We start from the raw sequence: 22,244 nt of genomic DNA, 5'->3' as shown, positions 1-22,244 counted from the left end.
ATACTATATTTTTAGTCTTACTATTTTAGGTAATTTCCAAATTTTTAGACTTTTATTTTAATTGTTAGAGTTGCATTGTCTCTTCAGATAATTATTTTAAAATTTTCTATTTATTCATTCGAACTGAGCATATAAAATATATTTATTAATATAAATTTTTCAGAATTTGATTTTATTTACTTGAATTGCATTTCTTTCGGAAGAATACTTTGTAACCCAGACTACGATGCGTTTTGAAAACTGCATATATTAAAAGAGAAATCACAGTAAAGCACAGTTAACATGCAATGTTTCCGTTCAGAAAAGATATATATAAATAAGAGAGATGTAAACAAACATTTTAACTTAGGATGACTTGCATACACTTTAAACAGTTTTATCATTGTACCCATTGCTTTACACAATTTTATCCTACATTTGGTTTCTTAAAAAATGTTATTCATATTTTAATCAAATATTTTATTTTTGAAATCGTAAGAATCAAATATCATAAGATTAAAACGTTTTAAATTAAAAAAAATACAAATACTAAATTTTACGCAAAAAATTAATTTTTTCTTTTTTTCTTCTTCAGGCATTCTGCTTCATTCTTGCTCTTTTTCTTTAGGAATTCTGCAAGTATATTAAAAAGCATCCAACTTTTCGAAATATCTTTGTATTTCTGACAATCATTTTAAATAAAGTTATCGCTAAACGGGCTGGCTGCATGGGCGTTTTTGTAGATTTTCTCATGTGTAACGTGTATGCCAGCTGGTTTCCCTTAGAAAGTTCTTCACGAAGACATCCTTCCTTTTAGGCAGATAGCTCTGCTTTGCCATAACTTAATAATCCAATTCATTTCATCAGTATTTGGTCAGAGCCTTTTTCAGTCTTTAGAGGCTAAGCATTTTGAAGGTATGAGATGAAAGGAAAGACTGGTTTCATCAAGAGGTTTTAGTTTATTTAATTATGACAAAGCACATTAGGGCTACTGCCTAAGGGAATTGATGCCTTTGTGGAGGACTTTCTATGGGAATTGGCTTGTATACACTTTACACATGGAGAAAACCACGAAAATGCCCATACAGCCAGCCCGTTCGTGGGATCCGAACCTCGGACCGAACTACCAATGTTCAGCGACTTTACTGCTGTTTCATCAAGACAAAAAAAAAAAAAAAAAAAAAAAAGTCTTTAGGTTACATCCACATACATAACTGGATAAACTCCTGAATCTTTAAATAATTCTACAGAGAAATCATGGGATTCTCTGTTTATGATACGATATGATGTTCTGAAACGTAATTTAAATTTATACAACCATATACAGTCAAAAATCTTTACATACTTGCCAACCTATGACACTCAAAAATCAGGAGATTTTTTTAAGAAATCAGGAGATTTTCCACAATGTTAAAAAGACTTTTTAAATGATAAAAATATGGTTTTTAATAATGAATTAACTTTAATAGTAACTAATTCTTAAATGCAAGCAACACAAAAATACCTTACACATAAAAAAACATTTTTATTACTTGCATCGTTTACGGAAAAAAAAAAAAAAGGAGGGAATTTTAGTTTAGAAAATTAGGAAGTTACTTTGCTAAAGAACTAATTTTGTTCACTGCGATTGACACGTAGGCCTGCTTTCGCTAAGAAAAGTTTTTCTAATGTGTCATCACTAATATTAGATCTAAATTTAGTCCTCGTTTACGCAACAACATTGAAAATCCTCTCACACTCTGCATTACTATGGGGAACTGTCAAAATGGCCAACACAATTCTAGACAGTTGGCTATATTTTAAAATTCCATCAGCACCTTTCAGTTTTCCAATTAAACTCCACTGGGTGTCAATCCTAGCTGATTTTATAACTTCATTCAAGTTTTCTAATTGTAAACTGCTGTTATGCAGCTGTTGGGATTGTTTCAATTTTTCCTTCCTTTTAGAACTCCTTTCAAGATAATAATAAATATCAACAATGTGTTCATCCACATTTATTGGTAAAGAAGCTGCCCCTTTTTCAGCTGCTAAATTTAAGAGGTGACAGGTGCACCTCATAATCTGCAAATCTGAATTTTCCCTTCTTAAGATGCCTGCAACACCAGTCTTCAAGCGTACCAATACTGGTGCATTATCGGCACCAAGTGCTAAGCAATTATCCAGAGGGCCTGCATTTTCTTTTAAAGTTTAATAATTAGCTGTGGTATATTAAAGCCTGTCAAATGTCCTTCTAAAATGGGGACAGAAAGTAAACTGCACTCAATTTCTTAAGAATCTGTATTAAAAAAAGAAACAACAATTGGATACAGTTTTGAATCGGTATTATTGCTTCTATCCGTAGAGAGGCAGAACAGAGTTGTTTTGTGCAATCAATAACTGAAGATTTATTTTTCAAACTCATTTCTTTAACAATTGCACCTGTTTTGGTTCTTGCACTTGAGTATTTCTTAGCAATTTCACTATCGGGAAACATTTTTCTAAATAAAGCTGCAGCGTGATCCGATGCATTCAGTGGCAGGTTGTGCTCCAGTAAAAAGGCAGAGAACAGACATTCTGCATTAATAACTTTTTGGTCCTTTGTTTCCGAAGAAAAAATTAATTTTTCGTTTTTTTAAAAAACAATTCATGTTATCCTTGTGTTTTTGTGTTCGCACATGTTTGAGAACATCCGCCCTTCCATATTGCGAATTCGAAAAATTGCAACGACAGGCAGTGCACATCGCAAATTTATTACATTTCCTTGAGGAAATAATGGAAGGAAAGTCAACTGTGTACAATTTTTGAAACGTACACGAGTATTTCATTCTCGCAGACATAACAAAAGATGATAATTTCTAAAACTATTTCCCGAAGGCACGTGCACTCACACAACTCAGCACAAATTGAACGAAATAACTAAAGAACATCCAAATAACAGCTTGCCTTGTCCTCATTGGCTAATATATGCCAGTTGACACGCAGTGGAGTTCGATGCCCATTGGAGAACTGGAGAACGACGTTTCTGAGATACGTATAATGCTCTCACTCACAAAGCAGAAGTTATCTGATTCGTAAGGTTTTGTTTTAGATATAATCTAGAGAAAATTCAATTGCTTTGAGACGTCCAAAATCACTTTTGTTCATATAACAAAGTATTAAGCCAAGTTCCATAAAAATCGTGAGAAATTTTAAGAATAAGAAAAAATCGGGAGAAATATATTGTAAATCGGGTTGGCGGGAGATCGGTTGAAAATCGGGAGAGTTGGCAACTCTGTCTTTAATCTGGACTCGTCAGGACTTCGGTGATTCCGGATTATCGATTTTTCCGGATTGTAGATCATCAGTTTAAATCTGGTAAGATGGCATGCAGAAATTATAAAATTAAAAATATGAAACCATAATTTATAAAATAATGAGCAATTATGATCTAAAGGGTATCAAAATTTACAAAAAAAAAAAGCTTAATATTTATTTGTTTACTTTATTAAACATTTCTTTCAACGCGCGCATGCGTAAAGCATACATTATGCATAGCCGAAATTAGAAAATTGCAACCAGAAAACTATTTGATTTGTATTCGTGATATTTATAACGATGAGGAATTTGATTTAAATCATATCAAAGACGGAGTACATCGAGATGAAATACTACATTTAATAAGGAATTATAAGCCGAATAAAATAAAAACATCTGCCCTGAAGATAACGATAGTGCTCACAGATCAACTTCCAGTTCATTGGGCGCCGCGACACCCCCCCCCCTGCGCTGAGCAGCGTGAAATTGATAAACAGATTTCGGAATGGTTAGATAAACAAAGGATATGCCTTTATCCATTTTTTGGAGCAATTCCACTTTTTGTTTGATGGACATCGAAACATACTTTCGTTTTGTAGATCCTTTGGGAGCTCCAGCATTGGAAATTCTATTTGACATAATCGAAAGTTCAAGCTTACTTTTATAAAATTGCTCTGACAGTCTGCAAAAAATAATAAGCCAGATCCAATTCGAAGATTAAGGAACAACGCAATCATCAACATTAACTGAAATAGATAATTAGATAATTTTAGCTTATACCGTCCGTTATACATTAAACGCGCACGCGAAAACGTATTCTGCGCTTGTGCACACGCATATGCGCAGTCGTAAAGGTCTTACGCGCACGTGTAAACTCCCATGCGCATGCGCAGAAAGTTTTTAGCTTTGAGGTCCGGATTATGGGTGTCTGAATTAACGACTTTTGACTGTAGTCGAAAACCAGTCGCTCTTCACTTTAATCTGCAATGATATTGTTTTTGTCTTTTCTGTTAACATAAGCTCAATTGATGGTATTTGCTGGTGTACACGTCCAAGTGTTTTCTCTTTGAACACCTAAATTCTTTGAAGTATCCTGAAAGTATACTCAAAAGCGTCCAACTTTTTGAAACATCTTGGTATGTCTGACAGCCAAATTTCCCTGCAAATTTTTGTTTACTTTTCTCCCTGAATTTCCTTCTACAGTTATTTTCAGTGCTCACACAAGAATATTAAGATTTTTCGATTGCTAGACTTCCATAAATTTTGCATTCTTGTCATTTTTTTAAAATATCAATTATATGAATTGCATTTCAACGGAAGACAGCTTTTCAATTTCTAGTCATTTTAACTATAAATAAAGTTTAAAGCGAAGTCCAAAGGATAAATATTTTAATTAAAAGATTTTTTGCTAAATGACAAAGAAATAAAACTGTCCAGCACTGTTTATTCTGTACCACCAAGTGACACGATTCTTATATCGGCTGAAACAGTCTAAATCATATTAAAGATCTTGTTTTTTTATACAATCTATAATGCGAGAGAAAAATTAGCTTCTTAAAACATTCTTTCTAAGAGGATTAATATAAAAATTTATATTTATATATATATTTTTAAAGCTGCGATTTGAACCATACAGTCAAACTTTTAAAGTTTAATTTAAAATGTGGTTATAAGTAAAGTTCCACTTTGAAATGGTCATAAAAGGGTGGGTGGGTGAGCGGGGTTTTTGGCGCAAAACCAAAGATGATTATGATGAGCCAAACACAGGTTGAAATGATCGAAATTTATGAAATTAAAATACAATAAATAAAAACAAGTGGACAACTGTACCAAATCCAGAGGATGCAGTCATATAAAAACAAGGTAAAAGAATACATTAAAATCCAAGACACAAGCCTCAAAACAAATTAAATTAGGTAGTAAAAGCCAATCTCTTTTAAATAATAAAATAAATTACAATTGACCTCTCTTCCAATTAAACGGTCGAGAGATAAGTCACAGCTATTAAAACACTTCTGGCGAAGATTATTAAAACATGGACACTAAATTAAAATATGACGAACAGATAAACAAATATTACAATTAAAACACACAGGCTCATTTTCAGCTTTGAGAAGATAGTTATGTGTCACTCTAGTGTGACCAATTCTGAGGCGAGTTAAAAGAACTTCCTCCTTACGATTTCCAGCAAAATACCAATGCTCAATTCTAGGCTTGACGTTTCTCAACTTGTTGTGATGCTGAACATTCCAAATTTGCTGCCATTTTTCCCGGACCTTTCCCTTGATGACACAGCAGATATCTCTAAAAGGGATAAGGCGACTGGACAGTTCAACAGCAGATTTGGCTGCGATATCTGCAAGCTCATTTCCCTTTATTCCAGCATGTCCAGGAACCCAGCAGTACAGGACTTCATATCCTCGAATCGTTAAATTTACATGAATTTTGAGAACATCCACTACCACAGGATTCTGAGTGTTGGGAAAAGCTTCCAAGGATTTAAGAGCACTATACGAGTCTGTATAAACTATGAACTTTTTGTGGTAGAGCTTTCTGTACTGCTTGGGGGTACATATCAGAGAGGGAAAGTTCCTCAATGACGGGGCGAAGTCTTAAAGGAAAAGTAGGGACACAGGATGGACGTGTTTCAAATAAAGTGTTACACACATTATCAAGTAAGCACAGCTTATTGGGATGTTTAGGTTGGGATAGAATATTAAAACATTGCAAAAGGGACAATTGCTCATGCCTCAGATAAAGTGATGAATCGTTAGAGTCAACATACAGGCTCTGGACAGGAGAAGTCCTGAAAGCTCCTGAACAAATCCGCAGAGCTTGATGGTGAACAGGATCCAGTTCCAACAATACTGATGACCAGGCAGATCCGTAAACAACTGAGCCATAGTCCAGTTTAGAGCGGACAAGCGCTCTGTAAATGTGAAGCATACAGCAACGCTCTGCACCCCAGGATGTGTTCGCCAACACTTTTAAAATATTTAGTGTTTTTAGACACTTATTTCTCAGGTTTTAAACATGAGAAAGGAAAGTCAATTTTTGATCGAACGTCACTCCTAAAAATTTTACTTCGGGTGCAACTGGAATGATTGCACCATTCAGATATAATTCAGACTCAGGATGGAGACCTCGCTTCCTACAAAAGTGAACACACACAGTTTTCTGTTTCGAAAAAGTAAATCCCTGTTTGTCTGACCATTTTTGGATCTTATTCAGAGCCATCTGCAATTGCCTCTCTATGTATCTCATGTCTGCCCCTTGACAGCTAATCTGTAGATCATCAACATATAGAGATTCCAAGATGGTGGGATGAAGTTCTTTTAGTACAGAGTTTATTTTTAAAATGAACAGGGTTACACTAAGCACACGGCCTTGAGGCACATCCTCTTCCTGTTCAAAAATATCTGACAAAACAGAGCCAATCCTTACTTGATAAGTCCTAGTATTCAAGAAATTCTGAATGAAAATTGGTAGGTTGCCGCGCAAGCCACTCTCGTGAAGATCCCGAAGTATACCGTATCTCCATGCCTTATTATAAGCTTTCTAAATGTCAAAGAATATTGAGACAAGGTGACTTCTTTTGACAAAAGCTTTTCGAATAGATGTCTCTAGAAGAAGCATATTATCTACGGTCGTTTTTCCCTTTCGAAAACCGCTTTAATAAGGCGATATAATATTATTCTTTTCCAAGAAGTACACTAGGCGGCTGTTTACCATCTTTTCAAACAGTTTGCATAGGCAACTCGTAAGGGTTATTGGCCGATAGTTGGAGGGATTCCTTGGATCTTTTCCTGGCTTAGCAATAGGAATGACAACAGCTCTCCTCCATGCACTGGGAAAAGTACGCTCCTTCCACACTCTATTGTAAAGAGTGAGAAGGGCATTCAGTGAGTTATAGGACAGATGTTTTAGCATTTCGTAATTCATGCCATCAAGACCCGGAGAAGACCTATGTGTCTGCAATAAAGCTCTCTTTAATTCTAGTATAGTAAATGCTCTATTGTAAGGCTCAGATTTGGAAGAGTTGAACGCGATGGGATTTATTTCAAAGTGCTGCTTGATAGAGAGAAATGCAGGTGAATAGTTTCTGCTGGAAGAAACGGCAGCAAATGTCTCACCAATAGTATTCGTAATTTCTCCTATGGAACTAATCACTCGGCCATCTTTTTCCAAAAAGGAAAGTGAGTGGTCTTTATATATTCCGCATGCTTTTCGAACTCTTTCCCAAACCCGCTTACTAGGCGTGGAGGATGTTATTGATGACACATATGAAATCCAGGAATTCCTTTGGCTCTGCCTCCTTACTTTTCGTGCATTTGCTTTGGCTCTTTTAAATGCTATGAGGTTTCGCAGAGTAGGATATTTACGAAAAATACCCCATGCTTTTTTCTGTTTTTTCAGTGCTTCATGACAGTCGCGATTTCACCATGGTTTCGAATATTTTAGTATTTTTCCTGATGTTCTAGGAATGGAAAGCATAGCTGCATCAATAATAGTATTAGTAACAGCTTCAACAGCATCATCGATATGCGCATCTTTTACCATTTCATCTGTGAGCTCTGCAATGGAAGAGAAGAGTTCCCAGTCTGCCTTATCAAGTATGAAACGAGGGGATCTTGACATGGGGTTTCCTCCTTTTTGTGCCAGAGATATAAAAATGGGATAGTGATCGCTGTTTCAAAGATCATTTCCCACATTAAAAGTGCAAAAAGGCAACAGAGATGGTGAACAGATGGCAAGGCCGAGAGCGTGGAAAGTCCTTGAATGCTCATGGAAGTACGTATCCTGTCCATTATTCAGGAGACAAAGGCTATGATCTTCGATCATCTGCTCAATTTGTCTTCCTTGGCAATTTGTATCTTTACTACCCCAGAGCGGACTATGGCCGTTAAAATCTCCTATAATGATATAGGGCTCAGGCAGCTGCTCAATAAGATCATTTAAATCTTGCTGATCAATGTGCTCATTTGGGGGCAAATACAGAGAAACAACTGAAACAACAATATCGAAATTTGTTTGAGTAGTGACAACTTGGAGGGATATTGTCCAAGAAAGTACATTTGAGGGATAATCCAGTGAGATGAGGAGACCTACACCTCCACTGGCACGCTCACCTGCAAGGTTATCCTTCCTGACGAAAGAAAACCTCTGAAGTTTTGCATGTTGCTCTGGTTTCATATTTATTTCCTGTATTGCTAAGCACACAGGATGACATGCATTTATTACAGATTTGATGTCAAGCAAATTTCGGTGGAAACCGCGACAGTTCCATGAGATGAGGGTGGCCATTATGAATGGTTTCTGTTCTTTCTGTGCTGTTCTTTTGTTTTTCGTGGAAGTAGATGCGTGGAAACTTTTAGATCCTCTTCTACTCCCATACCGTCTGAATCCGCAGATTCAGAAATCATATCGTCAAGAGAGCTATTGCTAGAACTTCTATTTTTATTAATTATTTTGTAACTTACAGTTTTGGGTTTACTTTGAATGACTGTTTCTTTTTTTTTGTATTAAATGAGTTGAATTTTCCTTTTCCTTTGTGGATGTCATCGGTTGGGTTTTATTTGGTACAGTCTGCGTGCCTATTGATGTTTGGGTGGCAATACTACGTGTTGTTTTAACTGCACTGGCATATGATTTGTTTGATTGGAGCTGCTTTGAACTAGTTTTCTGGCTTCATCATACGAGATGTTCCTGGTAACTTTTGCAGTCTGCACTTCTTTTTCGGATTTCCGTTTTGGGCACAGGCGTGAAAATGCTGGGTGCTGACCCTTGCAATTTATACATAAAGGCGCAGCGGTACTATTTTCAGAATCGTGGCCAATCTGCGAGCATCGGGCGCATGTGAGGCTGCCACGACAAGACATCTTAGAATGGCCGAAATGCTGGCACTGGAAACATCGCATAGGGTTAGGAATATAAGGTCTTACAGGAAGATTTAGATATCCGGCCTTAATATTCTTAGGCAGATCAGGCGTTTTGAAGGTCAGGATCACGTTTTTCGTGTCAATCAACTGGCCTTCCTTTCGCATCTCCTTTCGATCCGCCTAGCTCCACAGACATTTTGGTCAGCTAACTCGGAGACGAACTCTTCCTCTGAGACACACAGAAGGTCGATCTCCGAGATCACACCTCTAAAGAATTAAGTGTTTTGTGCGCTGACACAGTTATAGATATTTCTCCAAATTTGGTTTGTCGGAAAAGAGAAGCAGACTGGGTGGCCGATATGGTATCAATAAGCAGGTCTCCTGATCGGAGATGCTTTATGTTCCTTGGCTCACCTACACATGAATGTATATATTTGCTTACGAGAAAAGGAGACATCTTTTGCAGTTCACCAGAAGGACTAGAGACAACAAGGAAGTGAGGATTTTCAGTAGTTTCCTTGGCATTTGCATTGGTACAAATCTTCTTGCTAATGGTTTTGTCAACAATTTCAATATCTTTGGCATTTGCATCTGTACGGATCTTCTTGTTGATGGATTTGTCGACAATTTCGATATCTTGGTTGGTTTCATTCGACTCGGGTTTTTTAAGAATAAAGAGAGAAGCCATATTTAAGAAGAAAAGATTCGGGTCCGATGGCCCCGCCCACCATGGGGCCCAACAAGGGAACACAGATTCCTGTTAGGGCTAGCCGGACCTATACGCAAACTGAAGCTCCACAGTCGACTTTCCCGAAAGCAAGTACTCCCGAGAACTTGACCCCATGCTACTGACACAAGGACTAGTGACCAGCCGATTGAGAACCGAGAGGACGACTAAGGTGCCTGCTGTTTAGCTGAAGCAGAGGCCAAAGCAGTGTGTTGGAGACAGTACCTCTCCCCTCAACTACCAGGACCCTCCTTTCCAGCGACACGGGTCTCCACGCATGGCAAACACGTGGGCAGTTTTCTCGCCACTTGAAAGCTAGAATAAAGGGCTGTTCCAGTTTCTCGTGACGAGCCCCAAACTCCGAAGAGGAAACCACAAGGGAGAAGGAAAGGGAAAATGTTCCAGCCAAGAAGAGAGGAGACGGAAAAGAGGATAGATCACTGGGGCTCCAGGATCGTGATACCCGTCTCACCAAGAAGATGATCCCCTGAAGGGCTAGGGTACCTCTGGAATGCCACACCTGTACTCACAAAAGTGAGCCCCCTGAGGGGGGTCATAAAAAGAAAACTACCGGACACGGTTATCAAACTTGGGAATTGTGTAAAGAGGTTATAGGAATTTATTTTCCGCGGGACAAAAAAGAAGTTAAAAAACTCACCATCAGGGGAAAAATGGCACTGTATGCAATATTGTTAAATGAAATAAGACATGAAAAATCTGTTTAACATGTGCTTTGTCATTTCCGAAACATGTTACAAAGCATGTTCAATGTAGTGTCCAGCATTTTCCGAAAGCAAGTTAAATCTTGTTACTGCATTCTCAACAGCAGCTCTTCGCATAACAGGAGGTATGTTACGGACATGTCGGTGCATCACATTTTTCATTTCTGCCAAATTGTTTAGATTATCTTTTATCTCATCAGAGCTTTTGAAATAATCCCATAGCCAAAAGTCACAGAGGTTCCAATGCCACCTAGGTGGCGTTGGAAGAGGGGAAGTGTCGGCGTATAAGACGTTCATTTGTGAAATGTTGCCCAAGTAACTGTGCGACACACGTGAAGTGGGGCTCAGCCCTGCATAAAAATTGTAGTATCTAAAATGCCACGTTACTGCAGTTCATGTATCATGAAACATTTTAAGATTGAGTCTAAGTGAGCTGCAATCACAGTGGTCCAGCTGCCGACTGCTCTTCAGAGAAAAATGGTTCAGTTATGAAATTAGCTGTCATTCCACACCAAACGGTGCGGAATGACTGGTATGCAATCGAATGCAGTAGGAGAATGCAATGGAACTAGGTAGATAACATGAGGGATTTCTTTGGTCCAGATCGATTAAAAGCATTTTGAATCAGTATGTTCCCGTTTTAGGGCTGAATTCAGGCTTCAAAAATCACAAATTAGCGATCTGTATGAAAACGATTTCCAGATTGTACGCACTTGTGAGTTATTTGTGATCTCACATTTTCTAACCGCTAAATCGTGGTTTTCACGGACGAATTTCTCCCTTATACGGATAGTGCACTCGACTTTTATTGAATTTAACACATTTAAATGGTAATTTGCTTACTTCAAAGTTTCTTGAGAGTATACAACATATTAAAAACATGTAACAAAAGGTTAAGTTAGATTCCGACCCATATTTCGTTTAACAATATTACATACAGTGCCATTTCACCCCTGGTGGTGAGGTTTCGAACTTTCTTTTTTTAGCAGAAAATAAGTTCCCATGACCTCCTTTACACGGTTACCAAGTTTGATAACATTTGATCCAGTAGTTTTCCTTTTATGACTGTTTCAAAGTGAAACTTTAATTATAACCACGCTGTATATTATTAAATTTTAATTTGAAGATATGCATTATATTTATACCATGCGTAAGATTTTCATTTTTATGGAAAAAATAAAGAATCGAAGCAAATATACTTAGGATAGTGGACCGAAATGGAAAAAATTTCCCCTCCCTCCAAAAATAAAATACTGAAACTTCAACCTTGAATTTATTGGATTATCCAAAATATTCAATTTGACTTATCTTCTATGTCATAGTTCCGACAACAATTCCGAATTACTGAAGCTGAAGTAAAAGGTTTAGTATACATTCACTGTATGTTAATAAAGTAATCAGAATGTAATAAAAATAGATTATAGAATTTACGCTGATGCAACTTTTTGTCTGAATGCTCAACATGTAATGGAAGAGAAGGTTTATAGAGATCTGTTTTCGACAAGCCTCTAAAAGTAGATGTCATACTCCTTTTGTCTCTTCAATGTCAAAAAACTTTCCTTTGAAGAAAAAAAATCACAAGAAGACAAATTTGAAGAACATGCAGGACGATTGAGTACACATACTTATTTTTAGAACACAAGCAGTTCTCCGATTGGTAACTGAATAATGAAAAGATGCATTGCCATGCAATACAAAACATTTGGAATACGTTTTCTGACCAAATAACATAAGATTAAAAGTCATCTGGTTAATTCACAGCTATTTACAAGTCAACTACTCTGGCAATTGCATAATTGTTTTGATCCTGAGCTTGTAAGACAAACCTAATATCACTGGATTTAAACACTTCTTTAATCTTCCAAGAACATTCCTTCTTTAGCTCATATTCCAAGAATATTAAGTGAATACAATTATTGCAAAAGAAATTGAATATTCATTTGCACTATGGCTGGGTAGTTTACTAACGAGTTAACAAAACTTAAATTCTGCTTTTTGTGTCTAAGAATACAATGATATTTTAAATATTTACAAATAAAATATTAAATTGGAGCCTCACCAGTTGCCTAGCATTTGAAGATTGTTAAATACTAATTGTTTGTTGTGAAGTCTAACCCAGGCTGTATGGTTGGTTTTCATAGTTTTCTAGGTTCTCTATGAAAGCATCTTAACCAAAGAGCTCCCATGTTCTTTCTATGTTCAAATAACCAACTAACCTAGTTTAAGCGCGATTTCTAAGTGAAATTACTAGCAAAACCCGAACACTCATTAAAAATCATGTAGCTTGCTGATTGGGAGTAACATGAAAAGATACGGCGCCAATAATTGAATTGCTGTTACGGTACGCTGTTTCTAAAATTAGATGGTCATTTCTTAATTAAATATAATTGATTTGTAACTTCTACTAGAGCTGACGGTAAGAACTGAAGTGGAAGTAAATAATATTGTGTGCAATCTTGATTAATATAAAATTAGAAATATTTGCATTCAGACAGAAAGTTTTTTGAAATATTTGCAATTACTTTATAAGAAAGATTTATTAATAACCATAATAATTACTTATTATATTACTGATGATTAGAATTCAGTTCTTGACAATTACATTCTAAATTAGAATTTTAAGGATATAATGAAAATACACTATGCATAAAAATACATTTTAGGTTTATTTTTTATGTTTAAAAACTTCTTAAATTCATTTAATAAACATCGTACCCTCATTGTTAATTGAATCCAGAATGTTGGGTGTCGTTTATATAATTATTCTTACTTGTCTACAGAACCTGCTGACTTATTAGCCCTTTCAAGACGGGCGTCCCATATACGCATTCTCTAAGAACGTCTCTTACAGCCTGGTGTCTCATCCACGCATCAAAAGAGATTGCATTCAGAGGACGGGGGATGCGTACACGCATTTTAAGCTGGAACGTTTTTCTGAAGGCCACTAGATGGCATCCTATGTCCATTACTTTTGAAATGTACACAGTTTTAGGTTTTTGACCTTGAGTTTGATATATATTGCCTGACTTTGGCATTTTACTCATCAGCTGTTGCGAGGGGGAAAAGGAAAGCGTAAACAGACGTGGGCTCTTTAAATTGCTGCGTGTTAATGAAAACATTCTCATGTCTGATTTATATCCAATTCCTTTTTTTAATTCTATTTTTTCCCCTCTACAATGTATGGTCTTTTAGGGCTACTGTGTGGAGTTCTTTTACGTTTTGAACTGCCTTCAGATATATTACCGTTTCTTCTCTTTTTATTTAGGAAAGCCGCACCTCCAGTCTATTATGGCGGGAAGGCGCTATTTATCAGAGGAAGAATACCCTCGTATGGTTAGTGAACCATTTACTAACGCAAATGAGAGTGATGATTCATTTTCTAAAGAGTTAGAAAGTGATACTTCTCCGTGCTTCGAGATTTACCGCAATCTTCGTTTTAAATTTTGTTACTTCTTACTGTAAATAGTCTTTATTGTGCTGTTTCATTAATTTTAAACTTTATTGATGGATTTTTATCAATTAAAACTTTGGAATAATTTGAAAGGCGCTTCCGAAAATTATTTTACAAGATAAGCAATTTTTAAAGTATATTTTCATGTAAAATAAAGAAAAAAACGTTATTAAGTACTAATTTTAACATATATAAGAGCTCAAGTAATAATCTAAAATGATATTAAAAATTACGATGCTAGAAGTGAAACTTTTTTTTTATAAAATTAGGCTTAGCGATGCAAAACCTCCGTCCTGTACGGTGACTGCCTTCGATTCCCTTCTGTCTTAAACAAAGGCGCACCGTCGTGAAAAGGTTAAGTAACTGCAGATAATTTCTACATATCCATTGAATTCGGCCTCTAGAAGGTTGTATGTTTATATCATAATTTGATTTTTATAAAAATGATTATTCTAAATTTTATGTTTCTATAAAAATTTACTGTGCTTTAAAAATATGGATGATAGTTTGAGCCGCTATTGTAGCCACTTCATAACCAACAGCTTGTTTAGAAATAAATTATGCAGTTAATGTCATAAAATATTTTCATAAAATTCAAATAAACATCAAACGAAAGTTCTCAGTTTTAGATAATTCGATTTAAACGAAGTTAAAGTAAAGTAGCAGATGATAAAACGCCGAAAATAAAAATTTACTCTTACAAATATTTTTTTAAAAAGGGAAGAAAGAAATTAAAAAAAAAATAGTTAAAAATTTGAATAATATCATCTGTAATTTAAAAAAATAGCTTTTCATACAGTATTAATAAATATTTATTATGCATCATTGAGGGAAAAAATTTCGTATAATTAATTCTCCGTAAAATTTTATTTGAAATTTAAGGTTAAAAATAGCTGTGGCAATTCACTGTAACAAAATCCATAAATTACATTTGGCGTTATTATCGCCCCCCCCCAAAAAAGCCAAATTTCAAAACGTGAAAATATGTAAATTCGTGTATATCTCAGAAATACACCTACTTTAAGATGATGGCAAAAATTTTATAGGTTATAATTTTATAGGTAATAATATATATAAAATTTTTTTCGAAAAATTTATAAAAATTATTTCAAAATAGAAATTTAAAAAATAAAGCACAAAAAATTGGTAAATTTTATTTGAACCTAAATTTCGAAATGTGAAAGGAAAAATAAAAAAATTTAATAAAAAAGAGATATTAATAAATATTTGCCAAATTCAATTAACATTAAGGAGCTAATATTTTAAAAACTACTAGTGCAATTTTTACAAAACTTGGCATTTTGGCATAATTTGAGTCGTAGAATTAAAATATGGGGGAAAAAAAAAAAAAAAAAAATCGGTGTTTTATTTCAGAAAAAGTCTGATTTTGAGTCAAAATACATATGTTAGATTAGTGCTATATATAAATCTAATACATATCCTAAGTCACGCTTTTGAGACATGAAAAACGCAGTTTGAATTTTGTCAATCGGCATAGCACTGTCCCCATTTTTTTTTAAATTTTTTTTATTTTTATTTATTTATTTATTTATTTATTTTTTAAGCAGTGTACATTTTCTTGACAAAATAATTGAAGGAAAGTCATCTGAGTAAGAATTAAGAATTTTTAAACGTACATGAGTATTAATTAAACCTTTTTCACAAACAAAACTAAGGTGAAAGATTGTAATTTTTTAAACCATTTATTTCTTGAAAGCACGTGACACAGCATTCAGCCATGAGACGAACGAAATAAAAATCCAACCTCAATCTTGCTTTGTGCTAATATATGAGAAGACATATAGTGGCACTTGATGCTCACTGGAGAACTGAAACACTATGTTTTTAGACACACGTGCTCTTACTCATAAAGCAAAAGAGTGCCATAATGTCTTCTGATGAAATTACCTTTTTTTCTTTTTTTTTCTTTCTGTCTCTCTCTCTCTCTTTAAGAAAAAAAAAAAAAAAAAAAAAAAAAGAAAAAGGCCAAGCACTTTCAAATACCCAAAATCATTTTTTTTTGCATGCAGATTCAAATGAAATGAAGCTTTAATTTGAAAAATTTAATGTAAATAAAATTTAATGTGCAAAAGAACACAAAATGTGATAAGGGAAAAAAATCAGATGAAATCATTATTTAACACAAAAAATTATTCTTAAGAAATTCACTAGAAATGGGGTGGGGATGCAATGTGCACAATTTAAATTTCATTTATTACAAGGAAACATTTTCCTTAGCTAAGAAACTAAAAACTCAGAGATGTGTAGAAAAACCAGAAGAGGCAGTTTTTTATGATATGATACAATAAATTCAAATCAAATCTCCTCTTCTGTTAATTTAGGTTAATTGTTCTATGCTACTTAAATTAACATATCTCATTACAGCAAAATTCACAGTTTTTGTGTATTTTACTGTAAACTCTGGTTACATACTTTTTACCAACTAGTATTTTATATTAAAAAAAATTAAATTTCCTAAAATTTTACTTGAAAATCTTAACAATTTTTTTGAATTTTTTCCCCTCCTTGATTGTAAAACTAAACTACATTACTAAAATAAATGAATGCTATTTAAACAGCAATTATAATGCGAAATTATACTCACTTCGAACTTGTGATAATTCAATTTCAACCAGCAATTTACTGTCTCTTGCTTCATTTAGAAGTTCTAAAAGTACAGCAAAATCATGAACATTCAAAGTTTAACATGCACTTAGTTTTAAAAATATTTACAATATAGTCTCATTACATTTTACTATTCTCACAAAGATCAGATTTTATAATCTCCTTAAGGTCAAATTTGAAATTCATATCTTGTATTATATACTTTGATACCATTTTCATTCCAATTACGGAACACTTTATTAAATATAATAGATTAATATAAAGGAAGAAAAATACAGTTTTGAAAGCACTACCACAATTCTGTAACCCTTTTAGACAGATTCTAAGTTATACCCGGAATGATTTATTATTCATGTTGCCAGCCAAATAAATAAAAGTAATTATAATAAAAACTCCTCCCTTATGAAGTCTCAGAATGAATAATATAATAAAAAAAGAAAGCATGTGTGACATAATGCGATTTTTCTCCAGACTAGTTGAGATCAGCATGTTACTTTCAAACACCCATAGGTTTGGGATCCGCACTTACCTAACAGCAATGCACTGATGCTGGTCAGGATCACAATTTAAGATTTTTTAAGTAGTCACACATGCATGTGTGTGCGAGGGGGATATGCATTTTTCACCTGTTTAACAGGCAGCAGAATTTAGGAATCTCTTCATTTCCTAAATTCTGCAGCCTGCTATCTCCTTAAATTCTATAAGAATTGCCGCTCACAAATTCCACTGCTCAGTGCCTCTACTAAATTCGAAAAAATTCTGCCATCCTTAATTTTTTCTACCCCCAAATTCTGATACCTCATGTGGTCACACCGGTTGTTCCAGTTCTGCCATAGGCCCCGACAGGGGCTAGCATTTTTCGATCTGATTTAAATAATATGAAGCTCCCAATGTTGCCATGTCTGCATGTCATCTTACTACATTTAAACCAACGAGTTAAAAATCTGGAAATTCCCTAAATCCAGAATCGTTCATCGAAGTCTTGACGATTCTGGATTTCGGACTTTGTACAGAATTGTATTGCATAGAAATTAGCTGGAAAATTAAGTTTTAAATTTCTAATAAAATGAGCTTATGTTTTAAAAAAATTTACATTAGCTACTAATTTTAAATCATTTCTGTAATGAAGTATTTCATTTCCTTCGGCCAGAAAAAGGAATAATCAAAATCAACAGCAGCTTTTATGTTACACAGTACTTGCACTGAAAAAGAAATTGATATATGGGTCTTGCAGGCCATAACAGCACTTTTGGCTTAGAGACACAATATGCGATTTATACTCAACAGACTTTAATTAGACTCTCCAGATCACTGACATACCCACAAAGCCATGGAAACCATGGCACCTTTATAAAATGGTGCCACCAGACAGTACTTATCTGGTATGCCAAAGCTAGAGAAATCTATTAAACATTTGATAGACTATTATATTTATTTTTTTATTTCTATAATACAGTAACTAACAAAGTTATATTTTTTTATTCATTCGATTATTTGAACATAAACATACTAGATAACAAAGTCTTCCTGGAAATTTTAATTTGCATAAATTTTATTAGATCATATTGTTACGAATTTGGTATTTAAAAAGCTAATGTTAGTTCAATTATAAATTAAATGGTTTTATTTCTCGCGCAGTGCAGCGCGTGACGAATATTAAAAGAAAGCTAAGCCGGAAAAATTAAAAATACAAGAGCGCGTGCGTTAAATAAATAAATATCTCTTTTTGATTTCGAGAAAGTGCTGGAAAATTCTAGCGCGTGATTTTAAAATCTTATAAAAGGAGGAAAACATCTCAGTTTGTAGTTAGTAGTTGCTTAGTTTGTTGTTGTTTAGAAAACTACTGTTGTTGATTGTAGCGAATTCGCGGATTAGCGTTCTTTAGCTGTTTTGAATTACGTTCTATTGACATTTGAGTAGTTAAAAGAAAACTACTGTGAGATATTGTAATACTGCATGATAATTTGAGAAAATTTAAGCACTTTTGTTGTGATAATAATAAATTTTTGTTCATTTTTCATCGGACTTGTGCATTCATTTCATAACGAACCCGTACGCACGCAACAATTTTTGGTGTCAGAAGTGGGATTTGAATGCCAATAACAAGAGCGATGGAAGAACAATTGAGACAGCTCATTAGTGCTTTTGCTGCATTCCAAGAAAAGATGGAAGCTGGCCAAGCATCATTTAAGGAAGAAATGTATGTATTGAGAATACGGCAAAGCACACTAGGGCTATCTGCCTAAGGGGAGGGATGCCTTTCGTGGAGGACTTTCTAAGGGAAACTGGCTCGTATACACGTTACACATGGGGAAAACCACGAAAACGCCCATGCAGCCAGCCCGTTCGCGGGATTCGAACCTCGGACCGAACTACCAGTGTTCAGCGACTTTACCGCTCGGCCGCTGGTGGGCCATTTAAGGAAGAAATGAAATTGGGCCAGGAATCCGTTAAGGAAGAAATGAAATTGGGCCAGGAATCCGTTAAGGACGAAATGAAAGCCGTTCAAGCTGGTCAAGAAGAAATGAAAAGAGAAATTACTTGCATAATAGAAAATAAATTTGAAGCTATGGAAGGCAGAATTGACGCAGTTGAAAATAAAGTTGGACATATTGAAGAAAGAGTTTCTTCGGTGAAAGAAGAAATAGAAGAAAGAGTTTCTTCTGTAAAAGAACAAATTGATGAGAGAGTTTCTGCAGTTGCCAAAGAAATGGATACTTTAAAGAAATTCGTAGCGTCGGCAGGGAGCAGGAGTGATGATTTTAAATTCTTACCAATGCCTGCTCGTCCACCTCTGAAGCTATCCACATATGATGGAAAGACCTCCTGGCAGGTGTATAAGACACAATTTTCTATCGTGGCGGATGCGAATGGATGGGATTCCCAAGCTAAGGCCTGTCATCTCGCCGCTTCTCTAAGAGCCGACGCAGCGGATATCCTTCAGACTCTTCCCGAAAACAAAAGGTTAGATTTCGAAGCTCTGTCCGGCGCCTTGGAGTTGCGCTTTGGGGAGAAGTGTTTAAAAGACTACAGCAGGCTCCAATTAAAATCTCGTCAACAGAAGCCTACCGAAACACTTCAGGAGCTCGCCGCGGATGTTGAAAGGCTGTCCCATCTCGCCTTTTCGGAATGCCCGACAGAAACAAGGGAAATCCTGTCCTTGCAATACTTTATCGACGGCATCCGAGATACTGAAATACAGAAAGCTCTACGAATGGCGGATGTAAAAGATTTAAAAAGTGCTCTAGTGTACGCCATGAAATTTGAGGCAGCCCAGCAAGCCACTCGTCGAGACCGCTACCCAGTTAGAGCTGTGCGAGTCCATGAGCCAGTGGATCAACTGATGGCTCGTTTAGATGATTTAGCCAGACAAGTCGAAGATTTGATATGGAGTAGGAGCGAGAAGAAAGTGGCTCTAAGGTGTTGGAGATGTGGTAGTGAAGGTCACCTAAGGCGGAATTGCAGAACACCCCAGGGTACGGAATATAAAGCAGATGATTTTACCAGACAAGTCAGTGGCTTGAGACGGAACAGAAGTGAAAAGAAACTAATTCTAAAGTGCTGGAACTGCGGAGTTGAAGGCCACATACGCAGAAACTGCAGAACACCCCGAGGTACGGAAAATAAGACCATTTCCCAGCAACAACGCAGCAAACAAATTAGTGACCATATCGAGGAACGGAGGTTGCCAGATAGTGAAAAACCTTGTTTTAAAGCTCTTAAAATTTATACAGTGAGTGGCAACAATAACGGACTGTCCATCAATGGGAATATCGATGGAGTTCCTTGCAGTATGATCATTGACACAGGAGCTAATGTTACCATCATTAGGAAAGATTTAGCTGAACAGTTTAAAGATAAACTTATTTGGACGCCATCCTGTGTTACCCTTCAGACTGCGTCTGGTGACAAGATCGACATAACTGGGAAGTTAAACGTAAACATCACGTTTGGAAGTGCCGCCTACCATCACACGGCATATGTGGCGGATATTACAGATCCATGCATACTCGGATTGGACTTTTTAAGGAAATACAATTTTTCCTTAGACTTGAAAAACAACAAATTGCTTTCAGGATCTAAAGACATGACTATCCATCCTAAGAAGGGATCCTCACCTGGAAATGCCGACGCTTTGTCCGAAAGAACCAGCTCGAGAAACAGCCGAAATCATGCTAGGGTCGAAAAGAAACACCAGACTACCAGCTATTCGCCATCTCAGATGCTCTTCGGTCGAGACCTTCGTCTGCCTTGTGACCGCCTGTTTCATCGCCGTACGGATGCGCCTTCATCGCCTGAGGAACACATCCAAGATGTCAAGGCCCGTTTTGAAGTGATGCACCGTTCCGCACGAAAGCGAGTGAACTTGGCGACGGAGAAAGTGGAGACCAGATACAACACGAGAGCTGCTGGACATAGATCCAACGAAGGAGACAAGGTGTGGTTGTGGAACCCGATTCGACGAAAAGGAGTCAGGCCTGATTTACAGTCACCTTGGGATGGTTCGCACACAATCCTAAACAGGCTAAATTACGTCATGGTTCGGATCCGTGAGTCTTCGAACTCTTACGACAGGTTAGCTCATTACTATGGCCATAGTACGTAATGTAAATAATTGTAAATAGTATCAGACCATGGTCTTTTTTGTTTATAAATGTGTATTTGATTTGATTTGTATTTAGTATTTGATTTGTATTTAGTATTTGTTTTGTATTTAGTATTTGATAGCATTTGATTTGTTTAAGTTAGTTATTACATTTATTGTTTATATTGTTTGATATTGTAATGTAATGTTTATGCCTCAATTGCATTTATACCACAGTTGTAAGTTTAGCTTTCTGTCCAGGGATTGTACTGCCCGGGACGTGCAGTCCTTGGGAAGGGGGCAGTGTTACGAATTTGGTATTTAAAAAGCTAATGTTAGTTCAATTATAAATTAAATGGTTTTATTTCTCGCGCAGTGCAGCGCGTGACGAATATTAAAAGAAAGCTAAGCCGGAAAAATTAAAAATACAAGAGCGCGTGCGTTAAATAAATAAATATCTCTTTTTGATTTCGAGAAAGTGCTGGAAAATTCTAGCGCGTGATTTTAAAATCTTATAAAAGGAGGAAAACATCTCAGTTTGTAGTTAGTAGTTGCTTAGTTTGTTGTTGTTTAGAAAACTACTGTTGTTGATTGTAGCGAATTCGCGGATTAGCGTTCTTTAGCTGTTTTGAATTACGTTCTATTGACATTTGAGTAGTTAAAAGAAAACTACTGTGAGATATTGTAATACTGCATGATAATTTGAGAAAATTTAAGCACTTTTGTTGTGATAATAATAAATTTTTGTTCATTTTTCATCGGACTTGTGCATTCATTTCATAACGAACCCGTACGCACGCAACAATATCTATTATATTTTCTGTTCTGAGTTCATAGTGCAAAAGAAATTTATAACAGTATTATTATCCATAATGAATACTGGATATTTGAAAATAAAGCTGAGCAACTAAAATTTACATTGAAGTGTTTAATTAATACAGTTATTGATTATAATGCATTACCACACAACATAAGTTTTTAAATAAATTATTTGTTTGTTAAG

General features: G+C 35.6%; 1 protein-coding gene across 5 annotated transcripts in view; it reads right to left on the bottom strand.

Annotated features, from left to right (window-relative positions):
- Positions 1-22,244, bottom strand: part of Slmap (Sarcolemma associated protein) — a 213,729-nt gene that overhangs the window by 33,876 nt on the left and 157,609 nt on the right. For all 5 annotated transcript variants that reach the window (XM_085822917.1, XM_085822927.1, XM_085822929.1 and 2 more), the window contains exon 16: positions 16,637-16,699. In XM_085822917.1, the coding sequence (XP_085679043.1) occupies positions 16,637-16,699 (63 nt within the window). The remainder of the gene's footprint in view (positions 1-16,636; positions 16,700-22,244) is intronic.

This window comes from Stegodyphus dumicola, chromosome 1 (genome assembly GCF_044657685.1).
Source record: "Stegodyphus dumicola isolate Sdum_Otavi_A_Nest chromosome 1, ASM4465768v1".
Classification (NCBI taxonomy): Eukaryota; Metazoa; Arthropoda; class Arachnida; order Araneae; family Eresidae; genus Stegodyphus; species Stegodyphus dumicola.
This window is presented reverse-complemented; position numbering and strand designations above follow the sequence as displayed.